The sequence below is a fragment of the Sinohyriopsis cumingii genome, chromosome 11 (genome assembly GCF_028554795.1).
Source record: "Sinohyriopsis cumingii isolate HCF-2022 chromosome 11, ASM2855479v2, whole genome shotgun sequence".
NCBI classification, from domain to species: domain Eukaryota; kingdom Metazoa; phylum Mollusca; class Bivalvia; order Unionida; family Unionidae; genus Sinohyriopsis; species Sinohyriopsis cumingii.
This window is the reverse complement of record NC_142971.1, coordinates 104,003,017-104,024,712: the sequence shown is the minus strand read 5'-3', so window position 1 is coordinate 104,024,712 and position 21,696 is coordinate 104,003,017. Positions and strand designations below refer to the sequence as shown.

Here is a 21,696-nt window from a genome sequence, read left to right as displayed (position 1 = left end):
ATTTGAATTATGTCCCCTCTTCCTCCATATCCATTTAAAATTGGTTTTAAGCAGTTTAAGTTGAAAAATCAGTATTATGGTTTTTGTAAACATATTTTATACTTGTATAAATAGTATATTCATACCCATTGTATTCATACTTAAAAGTGTATGTTTGGATGGAGATACATGCAGTGCATTTTGGCCATATGACTTTAAAGAGCACATAATTAATTTTAACTAACAGGAGTAATGACATTATAGTCAACGCTTAATAGTTCTTTACTTTCTAAAATTCTGTTTAAACTAGCCGTCAGAAAGATTTCTAAATTACTTTGAAACACCCACCTTCCATAACATGTACATTGAGCAAAGGCACAACTAACTTCATACAACACTATTCATCCTAATTGCATTGTTGCAGATTAAACATTACTCTTATCTGATCATAGACAACACACTGAAGCATTTATGTTGATATATGAATGAACTAGAGACTTCTTTCCAGCTGAATCAACACAACCATGAACCCATATGGCTGCATGTATAACATGAGTGCATCTACTTTTAGGAGAGATTTTATTAATATAACCACTTACTTTCTAGCTTCATTACAACAATTAATTGATAGGATTGCAAATGTAATGTTTTATTACTTGCTTGCAGTAACATCATACATTGGTTAAATATTTATTTCACTGGTCTTTTCATATTTTCACAAAAATTAATATCAGAAAACAACCTTGACCTTTAAAAGTTGCATTACTTTTAAGATTCCACAACATAGCATGTTCTCACATGTTTCTGACCTACATTATTAAGCTTAATTTTCTATCACATAATATTTAGACTTTGCTTTCTATGAATGGCATATTTTCCTTAATCTGTTTTGTGAATTTTATATGAAAACAGTCTAATGAAGTAGCATTTCCTAGAGACAGAATTGTCCTCCTTAAAATGTTTGCTTGCGGTTTCAAATTGATTTTATAAGGAAAATAGCGCCAACATGGCAGTATTAATCTTCATTTTGGAAAATTTGAGTTAGAAAGTGTTATTCACCAGGTATATTAGTAAAACACAAATTGCTATTTACATATTGATGTTAAAGTATTAAAACAGAAATCGCTGTTTTTATGATCAAATGGTAGGCATAACTTGTGGAAATCATGCAGTGATAACTTGCTTGGGTAAGGGTTAATGGTCAGTCAGCTATTAAAACAAATGTCTGTGAATGTGTAAGAGTTTGCACAATTGGTATCAACATACAGTCCATATCAGCCTTGGGCTATAATGCTATGCTGTCTGAACTTCCTGGCTACGATGAGGGTGCATCTCAAACAGTCATAAACTACTGAAATTCACTGTACTCTTAAAAAAAAAAAAAAAAACAGGGCAAAGTCATTTTCACTTTTCTAACAGGAAAAGGTGAAGTTTACATTTTTTAAGTGACTTGTCACCCACTTTGCCTGGTAGCATGACCCCTCATCTATCTTTTCGAAAGGTTTTGTAAAATTCAAACAAATAATTTATTTTCCTAGAATACAAAGTTAAAATCTAAAAATAACTTAAGGTATTGTGAATTAAGTCCCAAAGAATCCTAGAATTTCTAACACAAGTCCTGACGAATAAAGTTCTGAATAATTTTTAGTGGTATTTGAAATAATTTCTAATGCTGAAGGTGTTGATGTGCCTTTAGTAGCCTACAGTCTCTAATGTACCAATGGCCTACGTTGTAATGATGTACCAACATTCTTTTAATGAATCATGGTAATACAATCCAAGCAGTGCTTGTTTGAATTCACTATAATTTCAAGTTAATGTCTCAGTCCAAGAATAATATTATAGAGCACTTTGTAATTCCAGAGAATAATAAATAAATTCACCCAAATCAAATTCTGAATATAACAATACAAATGGTTTCTGCCCAGATGTTATTGGAGAAATAAATAATATTTATAGTAAACAAGGTTATATAAAAAACTAAGACACAAATTAAGTACCCAGATGAGGGCCAAAAGTTCATTTCTGGAACAATCTTAATTTATAATTGAAAGGTTTGTTACTAAAATTATACTAAAAAACATATCATTTCTTTGATTAAGACTAAAATAATGACCCTAATATTTAAAATACACTCACAGATATATATATATATATATATATATATATATATATATATATATATATATATATATATATATATATATATATATAAACTATGTATTAGTTATTTACAGAATTTTGAAAAAAAGCAATGATTCTGGTCAAGTAGCAACGAACTTGATTTGGGGCAAGGATAAACTACAAAATAATAATTTTTATAATCCATAGCATATAAAAAAATCTAACATACAGGGCAAATTAAATATACATAACACTGTCATGTGAATTCTATATGTGCAAACAGTTACCATGCAGAATGATAATCAATAATAAAAAGAGACCTTTGTGTGTGTCTCATAATTGGATTTTCAATGTAGCTTTTAAAAAAATTTATTCATATAAAAAATAGACCTTTTTTAATCTTCTAAATTAGATTTTTGATGATGTAACTCCATTGAAAATGTTTGACTCTTTTAAAGAATGTGATATATATATAAAAATTGAGCCTTTATTTTTTAAACGAGTCAATAATTTTTTACTTTATCTTTTATTTTATTCACCTTACCAAGAATGTTATATTAACTCATTATCTTTAATTTGATACAACTACATGTTTATGTTTTATTTGAACATTTGTTTGTGATTTTTACCATTACATTTTCATAATTTTACTTTTAATCAGTACTATATGGCCAGAATTGTGTTGATGTGCCATAAACCCATTACATCCATGTATTCTTACAATATTAAAGATAAACTGCCCTTGAAGCTGATATGAAATACCGTAGTTACTACTCAAGTATGTAAATTTCTCAGGTCGATGATTAGGTTTGTTTTTTTGGTGGGTTTGGGTTGTTTTGTGTTTTTTTTAATGTAAAGAGAGGCAATTTTTTTTAGCAATAATACAACATTTAGGTAATGTGAAGTTTCTTAGTTATTTCTCCCATGGGTAAATTGTACTATTCAGTACTATTAACTCACTTCTCTTTTGGTTGATGGGAATATTACTATCTTCTCCTGCCCTATCTCTCTCTGAAGGTGGATCCCAAGTCTCTCACCAAAAAGGAACTGGATGATCTGCGTCGGGTAAGACTTGTAACAAATATTTTCATTGGATGTTGTAACTGTGTCTACTGAAACAATTATTTTCATTGGCTATTGTGACTTTAGAGACTGGTACTGCATGCTACATAGGGAACATTTGATTGAGCTCCAGTTTCAAAGAAATTAATGTTGTTTTTTGAAAAAATTTATAAATTTAAATTGTTCTGAGTTTTGAAGTGTCAAGAGCAATAAGAAGAATAAGGTTATTTGATTATTATTATTTATTATTATTATTATTTGATTATTATTTAAAATTGTATTATTATTTGAAATTGTATTTATTATCATTTGATATTGTATTTATTATTATTTCAAGAGCCTAATCAGTGTTCCATAGTTGGCTTTCAATTTATAAATATATGTACAGGTGATAATAACATTCTGGTAATGGGTAAATGATGAGGCATGAAATGGAAATGCATGCTCGCAACATTTGCATGCCAAATTTAATATTATAATTTTTTTCTTTGATTTATTCCAGCAATATTTTTTTTCTCTAGGGACAATCACTCTGGAGGCATATTCATTCTCAAAAACTGCTGTTCAGCTTTCAAATATGACTTTGTACAAATCCAACAGCATTGCTAAAATGAAAACCAAAATTGAATATTGTTTCAAAAATCAAAAAGTGCTCAATAGAATTTTCCCAGAATTCACAGAAAACATATTGTCATGAAAGCCTTCTTCAATTTTGCATATATGAAGCTAATCCACTATCAAATATTGCCATTGTTGCTAAAGAATAAGTAAACAACTATAAATAGATTGTTGAGAAAGCTTGCCAGTAGCTTTTCATGGGTAGGTAGTTCTTTCTGGGGTTTTCCCGGGTTCATCCTCCTCCATTTATACTAACTGCCAGACCACTGCAGTGGCCTAGTGGTTAGAGCATCTGCCTTGGATGCGGAAGGTTGCGGGTTCAAACCTCAGCCAAGTCATACCAAAGACTTACAGAAATGGTACTAACAGCTGCCTCGATAGGTGCTCAGGATTAAGAGGATAGTGTTAGGACTGGTGGGTCTGGTGTCAGAATAATGTGACGGAGTGGGACATCATGCTACATGTCTGCGGCATGATGCCCCAGTGCTAGGCATCACTGTAGACTGCCACACTGCAGACATTGTAGCGATATGACTTAAAAATTGTTTAAGCTATGTTAAAAATCCTAATCACTCACACACACCCCACACACACTAACTGCCATGTATAGCCTATCTTGTGCTGACAAAAGGTCAATAAACTCTACAACAACAACAACAACAACATAAACAGATTGTTTTCAAAAATTAGTTGACAGAAGTTTACCAAATTTGACAAAAGCATAGGACCTTTACAATGATTCTTTTCCGCCATCCAATGTGACTATCATTACTAAAAATAAATAATAAACCTTTAGCTGTCAGAAAGCATTATACTAACCAACATTTTTTGACCACCTTTCCTTGTATTAGACTTTTAGTTAGATATCAGCCAGGTGAGTAATGTTTAGGCCTTATTTTAATTATAGATTTTTGTGCAGGTCACAATATTTCAGTACGTCATAGCATGCTCAGATAAAACAGTATTCCACAGAACCAGTTTTATCAAATTGCATGTGTTTCCATAATTTATTTGGTTCCTTTTCAGTTTGTATTTGTTAATGTTTGATATTTACATGTAGATATTTAGAATGTCATTGCTTTGACAAGTTACTGGTTAAACATGTAAATAACAGTCTTAATTGTAATTTTTCTAAATTGTAGTAAATCTACTATAGTTGCTAGTTAAAACTTTAACATGTTATATATAAGCAATGTCTATATTATTAATATCTATATCACATTGTAATGTCTGCAGTGACTTTTTATACACCTACTGTAAGGTGATGCACATTTTGTTATTTTGTCCATTTGTTCCATATTTTGTTTCTACACAATAACTCAATAACTCCAACATGTACCATATTTTAATCAAACTTTCAAAATAGTGTGCATTTGGAGTAAGGATGAAACCTATGATTTTGGGGTCATAAGGTAAAATGTCAAGGTCACTTTGACAAGGAGGAAAAATATGTTTTGTACAGTATCATTAGCTCATTACAGATCTGGGCCAAACTTTGTGGATGGCCTTCACTTGGGATAAGTAAAAAGCATATCAAAGTCATGTTGCAGTAAAGGTAAAGGTCACTGACTGAAGGAAGAAAATGTTTTTGGCATAATAACTTTTGTTCTAAGCCACTTACCTTGATCATTGTTTAGGGAGGACTTGCATTTGTGGTATGGAAGAGGCCTGTTGATTTTGGTGTCAAATGGTCAAAGGTCCAGGTCATTATGACTCAAGGAAAGATTGGTTTTGTACAAGAATATTGGTTCTTGTGTAAATTTCTACCATTATGTGTATTTGATTTAATTTATATTTAATATTTTTTATTCCATTACATGCTATTGTAATGTAACTTTATTTACTGGATTTGACATTGTCCAGAAATTCAGTTCAATTATGTTTGATCTATTCATTGTAAACAACTAATAATAGAAACTTTGTATTTAATGCTGACCTAGTTCCTGACCTTGATTCAGAACCAGTAAGAGTTGAAGTAAACAAGTGGTTTTTTTTTTGTTTTTTTTAAAATCTTTCTCAGGGTAAGATTTATAAAGTGAAATTGAGGTCATACTTGGAGTACGTGATAAATAACATGTATTAATTAGTTTTTTTCCAGTGGACTGACCCACATCCGGGCATCTGTTGAATGATTTAAAGTATTCTTTATTGCATGAAACAAAACACAGCAGAACTCATTTCTCATTTTGTCTCATTTCAAACATTGCCTGATGATCTACAAAGATTAATGCTGAAATACCATGAGAAACGAGACACATGCGACCTTTATAGTGAAATTTAGATAATGTGTGACTAGATTAAGCCCATCTTATTGTATAGGCAGACCTAAAGCATGGATATTCCCTTGCCTGGCAGGCAGATAAATCAATCCATTTTGCATTAGATTAGTAAATTATGCGCCCAAAATTACAGAGTTAGACAGCAAATGTTTCACATTTTAGAGACTTAAGAGATATAAAACAAATGGTTATCAGTCTTTCTGCCAGATAAAAGTGTGAGATAAACAAATTCATGTTAAAAGTAATTGTCACATTAACAAATGCCAATTAAAAGTGACTCACACCAGGAAATGCCAGGCAAAAGTTTTTCATATAAACAAATGCTTGTTAAATGTGACTCACACAAACAAATGACAGTAATGTTATGATGTTATTCATCTGTCCTTATTTTCATCCGTACATCCATCTGTCGTTATTTACATCTGTACACCCATCTATCCTTATTTACATCTGTACATCCATCTGTCCTTACATCTTTACACCCTTCTGTCCTCACTGACATCTGTACACCCATCTGTCATTATTTACATATGTACACCCATCTGTCCTTACATCTGTACACCCCTCTGTCTTTACATCTGTTCATCCATCTGTATTTACTTCTGTCCTTACATCTACACATCCATATGTCCTTAGATCTATACCCCACCTGTCTGGAATATTTTTGTCTTACTAAAGATAATATATAATCGTAGGTTTAGCTCAGACTATGAAGGCACAAAGAATGATCTATTCAGATATCTTGAAATAGTTGCAATTTTTCAGACCATAGGCAAAGTACTTAATATAACAAAACAACCACGTTGGTGGGGTAAAGAATGTGATAAGACATTATAATAAAAACTGCTGATTACGATGCTTTAGATTCTAAAATACAGAACCTGACCACAAGTTATATAGACAGCGTAAATCAGCTTTTAAATCAGCAGTTGCAGTAAAGAAAAGATACACTAGGGAATCCCAGATGAATAAATTAGTTATGGCATATTTTGAAATGGGAAACACGTTATTCTCAACATGAAGTGGAATGTATCGCCCTGCAAACTGATATGAATACTTTGAATCTTTATTGAAGAAGCCTGTGTGCAAGTTAGATGACTCTGACAATATTGTTAGAAGAACTACCTCTCAGGTTGACAACTTAAAAATTTCTCACAAATTATGAAATTATGTGAAGTTTACTTAAAAAATCAAAAAGAATACCCCTGGACTTGATATGATACCTATTTTTGTTATCAGTGCACAAATGAAATTTTCCTTCCATTCCTTAATGTTCTGTTCAACAAAATCTTTGAATTTGGCATTTTCCTAAACAGTTTTTATGAATTTTTATGATTCCCATAACAGCGGTCAAATGTGCCTTTAACAGTACAGTGAAACATGCCTTAACAGACACAGCGAATACAAAAGTCACCTGTCCATAATTGGCAACATTTGTGAGTCCATTTTTTTAACATTAAGATCCTCCTTAACTTCAGTGTAAATTAAGGACACTTCCTCAAGAAAGAAAACTTTTTTAAGTGTCCTTTTAGACAAGTCTCACTCTGCTTTTCTGTTTCGGAAAAATCCCACTGCATCACCGGTTTATCCTTTATTTTATAGCAGTTAATTATGGTTTCTGACTGCAAGCATTTAGAGTGTGTAACTCCTCTTCAAATCTGAATATTGTTGGTCTGTGAATTGGCCAACTCTGTATATGGTATTTTTAACTGAGCAATATTTTAAATTCCTGTTTTTGCTCTGACACAGTATTGGTAGGGACATAGTTGTCCTTGTCTGCCTATTTGTCCAGCTTCACACCATGTTTAATTTTTTTTATCATCTGTCATTTTGGATGCTGGTGGGGTATCTGTGTTCCATAAAAACATTTATAGTTGTTTTTGTTCTTTCAATCATCAGGGAGAAGCACTGAGACAAACACTGCTCACAAGGTATTATGGGAAACCAGCCAGAAGCCGTAATGAGCCTATAACACTGTCATCTTCACTGCTGGGCCACGTTCAAGATGGAGGAATTGTTTCTAACATGCCTGTCAGGCATGAGATGACAGTCCATGATGTTCAGGTAATGGTGAATTTGTATGTTTTTATTTGTATGTGATGCAGGTATGTATGTGAGGGTGTATATATATATATATATATATATATATATATATATATATATATATATATATATTTCATTGTGACATCTTGTTATCAAAATATTTCAATACATTGCCACTTACAAAGATGATATACCACTCTCTTGATTACTCACACCCTGATTGATGTGAAGAATCTGGCTTGAATCAAAATAATTAAGTGATTTTAAAAATCAAAATATCAAGCTTGGAATATATACACAGGCATCTGTGAATATATAAACATATGTAAAATATAAAATATTAATTTGTATTGAAAAATTCAACCATGAAAATAATGCAAAAATTACAGAAAAGCATCCATTTGAGACATGAAAAGAAGAAATGATAGAAGCCTGCCATGTCACTTGTACTGCTACTTGATTTTTGATTAATGTACAAACTATGATGCTGTTGTGGTCTCTTGAATTATTCCTTGTTCCATAAGCAGCCATGACAAACGTTTATCATGATATAAGTACTCTTATTTTACACTGAATTCCAACACACCTAGAATATTTTGATAATGTATACAATAATGCCTCACAATATTGAACGATAATTTTACATGTGGGCCAAGAAAATTCTGCAAAGATATGACGATCTTTGATAGACGTGGGTATTTCGCAACAAATCCCACCAGTGATCTATACATTGTTCTCCTTAAATTCATCCTGGAAGTTAATCAGTTTTGAGTTATATAACTTTGAAATCATCCTGCTTCAATTCCTTGTCCTATTTAGCACGTTAGCCACTACTGTAGAGCTGTTTATGGCACAAAAAGCAAAATGCTAGTCCTGGTGTTCAGTTTTCATACAGACTGACCAATTTTATGTTCCCATCGACTTTGCATTCAAGCTATTATCATTGGCGCACGTTTTTCACATGGTAATTCAAACTTGTATCCCGCTCGAATCACCATGTTTAGCATTCCCATCAGTTTCTGTTATGCAATGTTTCATTGGGCAAGTACACAATTTTGACCAATCACAAAGCTCTGTACAGCAATCATCCTTTAAATAATAAACAGAACAAATACTTATTAGAAAGCTCATTGCAGAATGGGACCGGTTAGAGCATTATTAAAAAAAAGTTTCCGAGACGATATTTAAAAAAGCATCCGTATCGAGGAAAATCAGATTCAGGTCAGGAGAAAAGCGAAATTCTGATTTAAAACAGAAAACAAGAAAACTTGTTTGAGGGCAGTTAAATCCAGTTTAAGTTATAAATAAATACAACAACAACAACAACAAAATTTGATAAAGACATATAATACAGAAAGCTGTGGAAAGAAGTTATTGTACCCAAAATAAACAATACAATTACAGCCATCAGAAACAGGGAATATTAATGCTGCTGAAAATCATTCAAATTGTACAAGAAAGAAAAAATAAATTTTATTATATCTTATTGATATTTTTTACTAAAATGTCAGTGATATTACAATCACAAAATATCACTATATTTTTAGAATTTTTGACAACCTCTCAGTGAAATTTCAATTACAAATTCCCACTGATATTTTCAGAAATGTTGGAAGAGTCAGTGAAAATTGCAATCACAAAATTTCACTGATATTTTCAGAAGTTTTGGTAAAATCTCCTAAAATACCATAATTTTAGTGAAAAGGACATTTGAGTGAATGTCAAGAAATTTTGATTTTTCTGAAATTTAAGTCACATTTTCACTAGGTTATGATTTTTGTAGAGCATATTTTAATACGAAGCCAACAAAATTACTTTTCAGAATAAGCATCAGATCAAGCCCAAAATCCACCTTGCACCAAATTTTCTAAGTCCAAAGATTCATCTATGCTTGTACTACCCGATATTAATTTTCTGATCATGTTTACATTTTCTCTACCTTTCTGGTAATGTCTTTGTTTTTAAACATCTGTGGAAATAAATTAAAGAAAACTGACATATATGTGTTTTTTCAAATTTATATGAGTATATATTCGTCCTTCCACATCAGCTACACCGACATATACATGTACTCTAACTCCCACCAATATTTCTATTTGAATCAGATAGTTTAGGTTATTAATTCTTCAGAGAGTATTTTCCATGATGCTATAATACATGAGCCTGCTTTCCATATGGAAAAAAGTGCTTATGGATTAACATTACAACTTTATTCCATATGGAATTTTCACTTGCTGTGAAGTACTTACGGAATTGATATGTAATAAATTGTCTGATTCCATAAGTTTTTCAGTCCATATCTCTTCCATACGGATTCCATAAGTATTCTATACAGAATCCATGAGAAATTTCTGTACGGGTTGTTTCACAGGTATGGCTCATAGTTTGTAGTTAACTTACAATTCCTGAATTGGCATTCAGAGATTTCCATCAGGAACACTGAAGTTTCACTATTACTTGCAGTGAATTCACAGCATCAGTGTTTTACTAGTAGAACAATGTTTAAAAAATGAGTTTCAATGTTGACAGTTGTTTCATCAAATAAATGTCCCTAGATTTTGGAAAAAAGGAATCTTGTTTAGTTTGAGTCAACAATTTGTCTAATTTCCTTCATTTTTGCTCCTTTTGTTGCAATGCAGGGACCTTACAAAGCAGGGAACTAAATTTATCAACAGCAACAAAATGTAGTGACATAATACACAATGTTACATACAAAATTGTTAAAACTGGGTTGAATAATGTTAACAATCTCTTTAAGGTTGGGTATCTTGATAATTAAGGCAGTTTATGAAAAAAAATGAACAGCTGCATTATAAAGAGCACTTATTAACAATTACTCCCAATGTGATTATAAATTGAGTCTTTAACCATTAAACAGCCCAGTTGCCCCACACCCAACCTATGCAGTTTTCTACATGTTCAGCGTGGATACCATCCCACTGTATTTTTGAGGTCCTTCAGTAACATGCACCCTGCTTTGGTGCAGCCTGTTTTTGGAACCCCGTTGTAAGCAAATTAACGAGGGGTGTATATTGAAGGTAATCCTCCATCAGATTTATCTGACTTATTTTTTTTATCAAGCTAAAGTTAGTGAAAAGCAAGACAGTTAATTTTTTGAAGGCAGCAATGGGTGGCATACAAATTTTACTAAGGTTTTGGCCATATATTTTATCGTACATGGCTGTAAGGCCAGATGAGTATATGATAACATGGATGCATTTGACGTGCATTATCTGGCAGGAGTCATTATTTGCTGTTTTAAAATCTCCGAAAGTCATCTGTCAGATTTTGCATTGAGCGTGAGTATTTTGGCATGAAGGGCTTTCAGGTTTGTATCATTATTGCTAATCCACCAAATATGGCCAGTGTTATTCTAACTTGAAAGACCGTCAAGTGACAATCTGTGGTATCCTGGCATTATGAGCTTTCACATTTTGTACAGATAATGACAATCTGTGGTATCCTGGCATGATGAGCTTTCACATTTTGTACAAATAATGACAATTCGGGGGGGGGGGGGGTCAGAGTGGCCGAGTGGTCTAAAGTGCTCTCCGTTACGGATAACTGCCATTTCACCTCTGTCTGCATGGATTTGAGTCTCGGATTCAGCCAATGTGGGTATGTGAGAAAGCTTGCCAGTAGCTTCTTGTGGGCCGGTGGTTTTTTCTGGGGTTTTCTCGGGTTCTTCCTCCACCATTAATACTGGCCGCCATGTATAGCATATCGTGTGCTGAAAAATGGCGTTAAATCCTACAACAACAACAATCTAGGGTATCCTGGCATGATAAGCTTTCACATTTTGTACAAATAATGACAATCTATAATCAAATAATGCTCTTATGATAAAAAAAATAGAAAAATTATAATCTGGCTTCCCAAAAACTGCTCAACAGAAATTGACCCAAATGTGATGAAAAGATCCTGGTCTGAAAGACATTCATGGTTGTAAAATATGGATGCCTTTACTTAAAAAGATCAGTTTTTAAAATAACTTATCAATAACGAACAAATGGAATCTTTTAAAAATTTGATTAGTCCTGACATAAGGTTTTTCATTTTCATTCAAATGGCACCACAATCACTAAATGTAGAAAAATCTTTAAATGAATTCTCAAAAACCAAAGCAAGAATATGACCATATTTGATAGCATTGATGCCTAGAGATTTTGACACCATTTGACAGCATCCTCACATTAAAGGGTCCAAGTTTTTTTCAAAGTTTGCTGTCATCAGATTTCACCACTGTCACTCATGGTTTAAACAACCTTTAAAAAAAACTCAAATTTAAAAAAACAAATTGTGTTATCCATGAAAATCCTTCAGTTTTTTGAAAAAATGTTTGACATTTCCCCCCCAAACACCTTGAATTTATCAAATAGAATACAAAACATTAAAATTAAATAGAATATATAAGAATTTGTCTAGTGGAGTATAATATTGTTACACTCATACAACATTGTAGAGTACAATTTAATAGTGTTATCCACTGGGGTTAAATATAGTAGCACCATGTTATGCCAGATAACACTGTAGAATTGTTGTAGTATAATATTGTCCAGGTTGAAAAATTCTTCAGGGCGTGATTAGACTCCACAGTTATTGCAACCCATACAGATTTGGTTTTTATTTAGAATAACACTATACAGTTGTATAGTGGGTATAGTACCACTGTATTGTGCCATACAACACTGTAGGAGCACAGTTCTGTGCTGTTATATGGTGGTTATAATATAGTAGCACTGTTATGCTAGGCAACAATGCCAGAGAACAGTTAATATTATGTTGTATGGTGGGTATAGTAAAGTACCACAATATCAGGCAGCACTGTCAGAGCACAGTTCTATGGTGTTGTATGGTGGGTATAGTAAAGTAGCACTATGCCAGGCAACACTATAGAAGCACAGTTCTATAGTGTTGTATTGTGGGTGTAGTAAAGTAGCACTGTGCCAGGCAACACTGTAGAAGCACAGTTCTATAGTGTTGTATTGTTCTACAATGATACCAAATAATCTGGAAATTCTTGTTGCACTACAAAAACTGGGAAAAAAACTCATTTTTTGGGCCAGATTTTTTCCACCCAAAATTTGCCCGTGGTTGGAATCCGATTTTGTGTCAGGATTTTAGACTTTTTGGTCTTAGATATAAGGCAAATCAGTATGAACTGCAAACAGACAGATGAACCTTTGCAAAAAGTAGGATAAGATGGGCATTTGGAATAAAGAATGGTCTCGATATGAAAATAATGGGTCCGTTAAGCAAATAAAAAGGAACTCCAACTTTTACCCTTCTGCTCATGCGCGAGCCAAATAGCCAATGAAAAATGATGTTTCTAACACAACTAGGCTTTAGGTTATTGGAAAATCACCTGGAAGTTGATGTATTAGGATGTATTCAGAAATAGCTTTCAAAATATGTTTCCTACTCGAAATTCAAGCAAAAAGGACAAAAACCTCCAGGGGTTGATGTTTTAATGCAGCAATTACAGCTTTACGGATGCAGTTTGAAACTCATGTTATAAATTACATTAATAATGGTAACAGTTGAAAAAGTAAATGATACATTGCATAATGGAGAGTTGTTGTGATATAGTGTATAAGAGGTTGTTACGATACGTTGTATAATAGAGATTGATATGAGATATTGCATAATATTGGTTGTTATGATACATTATTTAGAGGTTGCTATGATATATTGCATAATAGTGGTTGCTATGATACAACATATAACAGGCAGCTATATCATTAGGCATGCTAGACTGGCAGTTAAATGTGTTACATTGAAACAATTTATATATTTTAAGTTATGTTCTTTTAAGGCAGATTTAGATAGCTATGTTCATTATAGAAAAGCTATCAAAAATGAAATATTAATTTATCTGTACATGTATACGTAAGTCTGTCAATCTATATTTTTCTGTTTGTCCACCAGTTTTTTTCACCTTTTTTTCTATTACAAAATGCATAAATCACCTCAAAATATGTCTGTACAGCTGTCATGATTTAGGCCTTACAATATATTTTAGTGCCACTTGAACAAGCAAGGAGCCTCAGATCTGATTGTAGACCTGATCATCAAGAACACCAACTACAGAATCTTCAAGGAGACTGTGGAACTGGGCATTGCCCTCTTAGAGGGAGGCAATACTGTGATCCAGGTAGCCTCAACATCCATCTGTCTCTAAAACAGCAATGACACTTTTAATTTTCATATAGGTGGCTACAAACATAATCAGATATATTTATTTATAACCTGACACTCTTGTATTTTATGTACTTAAAATTTCTACTCAGCTGTAAATGTGCTGAGGGCATAATATCCCAGTTTTCCACAAGAGGGTTAAGTTTTTATGGTTGGTAAATTTTAACATGATGAGGATTAGAAGCACTGTTTCCTTATGTACAAGGGATAGGTTATTCTGAAACACAGAGTCAGTTTTATTGCAGTACAAAATAGTTCACTAAAATGTTGAATGTGAATATATTGGTATTAAGGCCAAATCAGTATTAATATACATTATCACTGAAATTGTTTTGTTGCTCTCTGTAATTAGAGCATCGTTTATCAATACAGAATAGGTGAACAAATTTGTGATACGGGTTTCATACCCATAGCTTTTATGCCATGGATACAATAACTGCAAAGATTAGAATTCAGTAATTAATTAATATAGTTAGATTCATTTTTCACTGGTATCACTGGTTTGCAGGTCTTTGGTGTACTGTTTATACTTACAAGTCCAGTCAAACTGTAAACTGCACAGACCCATATATACCATTGCATAATGCACCAGAATATCTGGATCTATGCAGTTGTTACACTGTTAATCAGGAGAACAAACAGCATAAGCCTTAATATGCTGGCACAATATTATCAGGGTCTATGTTGTTTACAGTTTTACCCCCACTTGTACATTCAGCATTAAGCAGTTAGTGTTAGGACTAATCGGCCTGGTGGTGACTGGGTGAGACATCATGCTACATGTCTGCGGCATGATGCCCCAGTGCTAGACATCACTATAAACTGCCACACTGCAGACATCATAGCGATATGACTGAAAAATTGTTAATGCTACGTTACAAATCCAAATCACACACACACACACTTGTACACAGACATGTATGATAAGCCTCCACTCAGACCTGTTTATGTTGTTCTTTAACATGTGTTATCTAGAGTGATTTTATTGGATAAGAAATTAATCATTTTTGCTTTATTGTGGTTTTTTCTTCATAGGAATCGCTGTTCAGGCGGCTGACAGAGGACAAAGATGCGGAAAAGTTTTTTCTTGTCTTTTATCAGTATATGTTTGAGGCCCAACAGGATATCAAGAATTCAAGTGTAGTTAATGCAGCAGAATTCCTTGGGGAGAAAAAGCCAGAGGAACAGAAAGACACTGTTCACAGTGCACAAAAGGTCATGACCCAGATGAGCTTTGGGGGAATTAGAAATGGGATAGGTAAATTTCTTTTGAATATGCAGATTGTAAACTGAAAGGGATTTTGAGTCACCTTTGTTTGATAAATTTCATAAAGAATATATTCATCAGTTTGCAGGAACTTAGGGACTAAATGTTGCGTTGCTTTTCAGTTTTATTTACTGTAGATTATAGTATTTTAAGAGCACAATATTTTTAAGGAAATAAGGAAATCTGAGATATAAAATATAAAAATATATAAAAGTAATAATTTAATAAAAAGTTTTAATGTTAACTTTTAAGTGAATAATTGGACAAATTATGTTCAGTTGCAGTGTTTTTTTAAAAATATTTTTGGGATACCATATCATTTTCATTGAATCTCTCTACTCTAAACCTTTAAAACTTAAACTTTACCTAATATTGTAGCATCAATATGAATTTGCTTAAGTGAAATTTTTTTAATTCAGTTACAGGTCATGTATTGTGCCAACTGAAAAAAATAAGGATGGAATTTATTAGCTTTGTTTTGAAATAATATCCCAGTTGACTTCTACAGAAAACTTTAACTGTCAGTCACTAACTTAAATCATTTGTATACAATTTTGGGTACAGGGATAATTTCCTTAATCACATGACCATAAAGTCAACTTCTCTTATGGTATGGTTCTTTGTCCATCATGCCCTGTCCATTGTCTGCTCACAATTGTTGCTTACAACTTTTCAAAAACTGCTTGACCAGGTCATGCATAATATAAAAGGTAGCATTCTTTCATCAGAGTCTTTAAAATTGTTCATTTGATTCCAATTTGAAGTCCCTGTTTGGCTGAGTGGTCTAATGTACTCACCTGTACCAATCACTGTCATCTCACCTGTCTGTTTGTGTTCAAGTCTCAGGCTCAGTCAATATGGATACTTTAGAAAGCATGTTGGTAGTTTTCAATTGGTCAGTGGGTTCTTCCTCCATCAATTAAACTGGCCACCATATATAGCCTATCATGTGCTGAAAAATGATGTTAAACCTATAACAACAACACTGATACCAATCCATCATTTAATATGGGTGTTGTTGCTAAAATCAACACCCTAACATAAATTATAATACCCATAAAAGGTAATAAATGAATGGTAATTGACTGTCATAAACACCATGACATGAATTATGATATATGAGGTAATCAATGAATGGTAATTGACTGTCATCAACATCATGGCTTGAATTATGATACCCATAAAAGAGAATAAACGAATGGTAATTGACTGTCATGAACACCATGACATGAATTATGATACCTATAAGAGGTAATCAGTGAATGGTAATTGACTGTCATGAACACTGACATGAATTATGATACCCATAAGAGGTAATAAATGAATGGTAATTGACTGTCATGAACATCATGGCTTGAATTATAATACCCATAAAAGGTTATACAGTAGTCCCCCTCTTGAACGGCCCCCCTTACCAGTGGCCACCCGCTCCTTACGTCCAGAATCCGTTGGCACCGACGAGTTTGTGTTCAAAAGTACCCCTCGCGAAAGGCCACCCAGCTAACGTGACCAGCGGCCAGCACATTGGTGCAAAATTGTAAAATGTACCCCTCACAAGCGGCCACATTTTATTTGAATATGTATCCAGAACCAGTATTGTATTCATAACGTGTGTTAAATAATCCAATTTCTTTTTCCCGATGTCAGGTTTTCGTTACTGAAAGAAGTGTTGAGTAAAGTACATTTACCACTAAGGTTAATATATCATTTACGCCTCACGAGAAGCCAAATTTATTCCATAAAAACCGACAAAGACTCAAATTTTAATCCATACAAAAGGGTACGTACATGTAATCCAATTAGCCTTACTGCTGTGTTATCATAAGATGTCCGGTTTAGTCCCTCTGATAATTGTTAAGAATACAATTATCGAACAGTAGTAACAGCTGAGAAGTGGCAGTATCGATGTACAATACCCAAGTCAGCAGGAAAATGGTTTAATAGCCTTTATGGCTTCCCTTAGTAAGATGTTGAGCTTGTTCACTTTGGTAATCAGTGGCTATTACTACTGACAATAATTGTCAAAATTACGAATCCTAGCAGCCGCGAGGTCAGATCTGCGTGATGTTAATGGTACATATCGAAGCCGTTTTGGCTTCTCTCACCTAGTTTCAAGAAATGTATAAAAACAATAGGGTACCAGACTGCGACTAACGAATCACGTGACAAGATCATCACTTCCTTTAAAAACACACGGCAATTTGTTTAGATGCATACAAAATTGTTTTATGAGTATTTTAGTTGGCAACATGAATAACTTACTGCAAAAAGATCAACATGTCATCGAGGAAAATAAAAATTCTCAGTTTAGAAGAGAACGTGAAAGTAATTCAACTGACGGCCGGGGGGGTGGGTGGTCATCGAGGATCCTTGCAGAAAACTAACGTCGGGAAGACTCAGATAAACAGTATCGTGAAAGATAATTAAACAAATCTGCAGAAGTGGAAAAGTGAAATGGACGGAGAAAGGAATATTGTTTGAGCCAATAAGACATTTGTATCCTGATTTGAAAGACAAGAAAAAGCAAAAATTTTGTCAGTTGAACTGGGATATGACGACTTTACCGCAAGTAACGGATGGTTGCACAGATTTCAAGTGCGACACAATATCAAGTGTTCTGTCATTAGCGGCGAATCAGCTGAACTTAATAATGAAATTGTCGAAGATTGGAACAAAAGACTAAACGATATATGCAGGGGATATGACAGCAAGGATATTTTTAATGTGATGAGACTGGTTTGTTTTTTAGACTGTTTCCAACAAAGTGACTTGATGTGAACTGTAACATAATTATAAAGACAGTTTTAAAACTGTATTAATGGTTATTCATAGCATTCTTTTGCAAATGATGACAAAGTTTGTTTTACATTTATTTCACATCTTGCATGTGATTTTTTAATTAAAATATTAAATATTTAAAATTAAATGTACTTGTGACTTTTTTCCATATGTATTTACTATTCGCATTTGTCATCCCCCTCTAGAAAGGCCACCCGCATTATAAGGCCACTTCCCTGCTGCATTAGGGGTGGCCTTATAAGAGGGGGACTACTGTAAATGAATGGTAATTGATTCACGAACATCATGACATGAATTATGATACCCATAAGAGGTAATAAATGAATGGTAATTGACTGTCATCTACATCATGGCTTGAATTATAATACCCATAAGAGGTAATCAGTGAATGGTAATTGACTCTCACCAACTCCATGATGTGAATTATGATATCCATAAGAGGTAATAAATGAATGGTAATTGACTGTCATCAACATCATGGCTTGAATTATAATACCCATAAGAGGTAATAAATGAATGGTAATTGACTGTCATGAACACCATGACATGAATTATGATACCCATAAGAGGTAATAAATGAATGGTAATTGACTGTCAGCATCTCCATGATGTGAATTATGATATCCATAAGAGGTAATAAATAAATGATAATTGACTGTCATGAACACCATGATATTGATACTTACTTTCAGATGGTTTTGAACATCACGGCACTGGGAGAGGCTCTTCCCTCTTATCCACAGCAATTTCCAATGATGAAGATCCTCATTTTCATGGCATCCATACAGATGATGCCTTGGACAAAAACCAGAAGGACAAAGATGACAAGAAGCTTTCACCACAGATAGATATCATGGAGCCAATTCTACGCTTCCTTCAACTTCTTTGTGAAAACCACAACAGCTCACTACAGGTGAGTTACCAGTATTGCTTGTAGGCCAGACAGAATTTGTTCAAAGATAATCACAGAGCCCCAACCTTGTTAATATTGCTTGTTGGCCAGACAGTAATTTTCATTTGAATACATTCCTCAATCACATCAGTGTTAGAAATATTAGTTTCACTACATTTTAAATCTAGCAATTTCAGAAAGATAAAAAAATGTTACTTATGTCTATATGCCATAGCAACAAGAAGAAATTATTGCCATTTAGTTTCCCTTTTCCCCCTCTAAATGGCACCAGTTTAAGCTTTTGCTTTAGTACATATAACATTGGACATTGCCTCTTAAAACCTTTCAAGAATCTTCATGATTATGAATCATTTTTTCAAAAAATATTTTGGGCATTTTTATGGAATATTTTCATATTTTTAGAGGTTTATGAACTACTTTTTTCTGTCCATATAAGGCTAGAATCACATACATCATGGTGCATTTTTGAATTGCAAAGTTTAATTTGATATTTTGTGATAATATGGGTGGTATTATTGATTATTTCCTGGTATTTGCTTCAGCATTCTTGTCTTTTCAGAAGCAGTGTGACAAAATATACATGTCATTGTGCAAGAATAATCATGGGTCTTGCCTGACATGCATGAAATATATTTTTACAACACCATGTAGTATTTGCAAGTCTAGGCCCAAAAGGACATTTTCTTCAGTCCTCAGGGATATACAAGTACCCAGGAAAGTCCTATCAGTGACTAACACAGCTGATCAGCTAGAGGGGGATAATGCAGTGTCTCCAGCTGCATCCAGACAGAATCAGTGATGACAAAAATGATCAAGGAGGCAAAGGTGTGGTTGCTTTCATCTGGACAATTGTTGCCACTCTTTTGTCATGTTTGTCTACTGATGTTTTTGTGTTTGTGGAAGAGCGTCCTTCCATTATCTGGCAAATGCCCATTTCTGACTTGGAGCTTATGGGAAAATGTCTTCCCTTAGGCAGGCCAATGGGTGCAAAGCCACATGCATCTCCAACCATAGTCTTTGAGCCAGAAAAGAAGATGCATTGGATTTTTTTTCTAATATAGCTGATATGTTTCTAGCCATGATTGCTGCACATTACCATACCAGTTGTTAACCATATTTCTGTGCCTTCCGTTCAACCAGATGATAGAAAGTCAATTTGCAACATGCCACCTGCCAGCAGTCCATTCCATTGTATATAGAACCTTACAGCAGTCATGAAAATTTGATCCATCCAGTGTGTCTTTCCAGTTGACGGTCAGACCTTCCTTCCAACTGGTCATCCAGTCTTTCGAGCCTTCTGTACAGTCCTCTTCTGGCCTTCCTGCCTGGCAGAACATGCATTATTGGTTACCTGACCTCTAATACGAACAACAGGCATGACTTTATTGATGTACCTATTTGGGAAATAGTATCCTGCTTGTTAGGACGAAAATACTACTACTTCCTTGCTGCTTGGCATGTTGTATGCAGATATATGAAGCATTGCAAGATGAGGACAACCCTCCTTCCACACACACATACCCCAGAGCAGTGGCAAAGAAAACCCTGTTCTGATTATTCATGCTAAATCCAGTGAGGAAAGGATGTCATTGATGGCAGACTTGGCATCTTCGGTGGTGTTTGGTTTAGCTGAGAACGCAGCAAATGACCATGGGTAGGAATTGACCACCTATATGGACAGAGTGATCAATATAGGAGCTAACCACTGATGGAATCTTGATTTGATAGAACATGACATGTTTCAGCATTCAACATTGCTAATGCCACATCACTTCTTTGCATTGCGATTATTGCCTTTTGGCTTACTGCTGCTGTTTGGGGTTTGAATAGAGGATAAACTGAAACAGCACAAACAGGTACCCCTCCAGCTCTTTATACCTATTCATCTTTCTTTTCATCCCCAACAGCCTTTTCCACAAAGGCTTTTGGGAGAGAGAATTATAGGCGATAACATCCTTCATGACAATGCAGTCTTAACTGCAACAAAGCTTCAGACAACAGCTGATGTTTCAGCCTGGAATGCAGTTCAGTAAGGGAGAAAAGGAAGAAAAAAGCTATTTTTCAAGTCTCCTAACAATTGGCAATGTTTCATTACCAATACCACACATGGAGAGTCTCCTTTTTGTTACCAGATTGCCCCATTCAACCATGCTTTGATCAGCCTATTTCTGATGAACAAATGGGTGATCCAAGTAGTTTCAGACAGGCTGTAGATTTCATTTATCGGAAACCATTCTTCTTCCCTTTCTATGATGGGGAGTCCAAAATATCTCAGGAAGAAGATTTTTACATAGGAAGTAACATTATTTCTTTCCAGATAATTGGTGGAAAAATTTCAAAAGAGAAAACTACCTCATCCAGCTAAAATACAAATTTATTGTCATACCCAAGTTCAAGGTGGAAAAATCATAATT

The 21,696-nt window shown here is 33.9% G+C and overlaps 1 protein-coding gene across 8 annotated transcripts in view; it reads left to right on the top strand.

Moving 5' to 3' along the window:
• Nucleotides 1–21,696, top strand: part of LOC149789196 (inositol 1,4,5-trisphosphate-gated calcium channel ITPR1-like) — a 346,253-nt gene that overhangs the window by 263,785 nt on the left and 60,772 nt on the right. For 7 of the 8 annotated variants that reach the window (XM_089975354.1, XM_089975359.1, XM_089975357.1 and 4 more), the window contains 5 exons: nt 3,121–3,168; nt 7,962–8,126; nt 14,128–14,259; nt 15,339–15,561; nt 19,062–19,282. In XM_089975354.1, the coding sequence (XP_089831480.1) occupies nt 3,121–3,168; nt 7,962–8,126; nt 14,128–14,259; nt 15,339–15,561; nt 19,062–19,282 (789 nt within the window). The remainder of the gene's footprint in view (nt 1–3,120; nt 3,169–7,961; nt 8,127–14,127; nt 14,260–15,338; nt 15,562–19,061; nt 19,283–21,696) is intronic. The other variant, XM_089975356.1, reaches the window with a different exon arrangement.